The 2,744-nt window shown below is 35.3% G+C and overlaps 1 protein-coding gene across 1 annotated transcript; it reads right to left on the reverse strand.

Annotated features, from left to right (window-relative positions):
* Window positions 1–358: 358 nt before the first annotated feature.
* LOC100924856 (olfactory receptor 4C15-like) lies at window positions 359–1,309 on the reverse strand. The gene has a single exon (XM_003773780.2). The coding sequence runs from the start codon at window positions 1,289–1,291 to the stop codon at window positions 359–361; it is 933 nt and encodes a 310-aa protein (XP_003773828.1). The 5' UTR covers window positions 1,292–1,309.
* Between the last annotated feature and the right edge of the window lie 1,435 nt (window positions 1,310–2,744).

The raw sequence follows: 2,744 nt of genomic DNA on the forward strand, positions 1-2,744 counted from the left end.
TGATTCTTGAAGGAAGGGAATCTTTCAGTTTCATCTTTTTATTATTATAATTATGATTCCCACTATTTAACATGACATTTAGTTGACATCTATTACATACTTTTTAACTATTCAGTTCTTCTTGAGGATCATTCAGATTTGTGAAAACTTAAATCATGCATCCTCCACAACAGAAATGACTTATTTAAAGAGATCTGATTGCATTGTTTCAGATTCCATTATTACACTGGTCTTATGCCACTGATCTGCTCTTAGTCTACTATGTTTTATACATGACCCTTTTTCATGTTAATAAATCAATCAATCAGCTTTCATCATTTTTACACATATATTAAATGAGAAATTTCATTTGGATTATTTATTTTACAATAGAAATAGTTGGTCTGGCCCACAACTTCCTTATAGCATTTTTTACCTCTGTGTTCCTAAATGTGTAGATAAAAGGATTTAACATAGGAATTAGAATAGTGTAAAAAATTTCTACTGTTTTGTCAAAGGAGAAAGTTGTTGGAGGACGTGCATACTCAAAAATGCATGGAACAAAAAACAATACAACAACTGTGATGTGGGAACCACAGGTGGAAAGGGCTTTGTGCCAAGACTCAGCATTATACTTCCTCAATGAGTGCAGGATGACTCCATAAGACATAAGCAAGAGAACAAAACTAATTGAACAGATGAGTCCACTGTTTGTAATTACCATGAGACCAAGTTTATGGGTGTCAGTGCATGCTAGTTTCAATAATGGGTACAAGTCACAGATAAAGTGATCAATCACATTGGGTCCACAGAAAGGCAACTGGGCTATGAAAAGAACCTGGATCAAGGAATGTAAGAAGCCTCCTACCCAGGCCACACTAACCAGTAGGATACATAGCTTCCTGTTCATAATGGTTACATAATGCAATGGCTTGCAAATAGCAACATATCGGTCAAAGGCCATGAATGTGAGAACTAGCATCTCAGAACCACCAAAAAAATGTGCTGCAAATAGCTGGGTCATACAACCTTCAAAGGAAATGGTGTTTTTCACATGGATGGAACCTGCTATTACCTTGGGGGTAACAACAGAAGAGAAACATACATCAAAGAAAGACAAAAAAGAAAGGAAGAAGTACATAGGGGAGCCTAGGAGAGAGGGAGTATTGGTGATTGTTAAAATGATAACCAAGTTTCCCACAAGAGTTGCAAGATATAAAAGTAAAAAGACAAAAAACACGATTTTCTCTACATCTGGAGTCTGTGAGAGTCCCAATAGAATAAACTCAGTAACAAAACTTTGATTTTCCATGATTTCAGACTTATGGACCAATAATTTGGTTATCACAGGGCACCTGCAAAGGCAATAAGGAAGAACTTTCTTTAACATGAATTATTTGTCCTTTGTTAATAAAATATTCAGTTTATATAATATCCCCCCATTTGGGGAAACAATATATCCATGGAGTGCTCCTTGGTGGGAATGATTCCCTGCCACAGTGAGGATAGGGGTTAAAGTGTTAAATATAATACATACACCTACATATATATATATACACGTGTGGCAAGAAAAAAAGGGTATTTCTTGCATAAATTCCAAAAAATCATTGTCAACTAACTAAAAATAAGAAAAACAAAAGCATTGCCTGATTTTTATGTACCAAAAAATATGATTAGCCTGATGAAACAAAATTAAATCTTAAAATATTGATAATGTATAGATTCCTTGATCAATACATCTACAAATATAACTCTTGAATTTATGAATCTGTAACATTAGCCTTAATACTTGTTATTGTCAATAGAATGTCTACCATGGAGAAGATAGAGCTCCTTAAGGGTAGCTAACTATTAGAAGTTGGTGCTTGAGAACAATACTATGACACTTTCAACAATCCCCAGAACAGTAGGGCATCCCCTTAGTGAGATTTATAATAGTTCAAGAGATCAATCTTTTGCTCTAAGATATATGTTATACAAACATGTATATGTGTGTGTCATATACACAGCAATTTCTTATCTAAATAGGTATATCTCATTCTATCTGTGTTATCAAATAGAGCTACTCATCTTGTTGGGTGGCTAGGTGGGATAGTAGTGATAGCACAAGTTTGGAATAACAAGATCTGAATTCAAATTCAGCCTCAGACTTTTACTAAGTGTATAACCTTGCATAATTTACTTTCCCTCTATCTTCCTGTTTTATCATCTATTAAATGAGGATAATAATGCCACCTATCCCCCAGAGTTGTTGTGAGGATCAAATGAGACAAGAAAATCGCCATGTCCTTATCATAGTGTCTGGCATAGAGTAAGTTCTATATAAATGCTATCACTATTATCTTTTTAAGGAGACTCATTGGCTAATTCAGTCTTTCTGTGTTCTCATAGATAACTCATGTATCACTACATGAGTTAGTGGAAATACTGCTGAATGAGTGAAGGACTTGGAGAATTTTGAGTCTTTTGGTGCAGAATCTCCACAACCTACTTCTCCCTTGTCTACCGCCAAAGAGTGTGACCCTGACTAGTCTTACTCGACCCTCTAGTCCCTCCTATAGTCCTCTGTATACACCAATCATTGAGCCAGCACAGATAGTGGAAAGGACCATTTTCCAAGTATATGCCCATAGAGTATTGTCTAATCAGTAGTTAGTCTCAAGTACTTGGCAGTCCTGACCTCAGTTCAACGACTTAATAGTTTCAATCCTCTACACAAATTTATGAACTTTTCTTTGCCTCAATTTCCACTTACATATAAAGAA

This window comes from Sarcophilus harrisii, chromosome 6 (assembly GCF_902635505.1).
Source record: "Sarcophilus harrisii chromosome 6, mSarHar1.11, whole genome shotgun sequence".
Lineage (NCBI taxonomy): Eukaryota > Metazoa > Chordata > Mammalia > Dasyuromorphia > Dasyuridae > Sarcophilus > Sarcophilus harrisii.

Excerpts from the sequence above, each read along its gene's own strand:
- LOC100924856 (XM_003773780.2), bottom strand. The coding sequence starts at position 1,291 with ATGGAAAATCAAAGTTTTGTTACTGAGTTTATTCTATTGGGACTCTCA.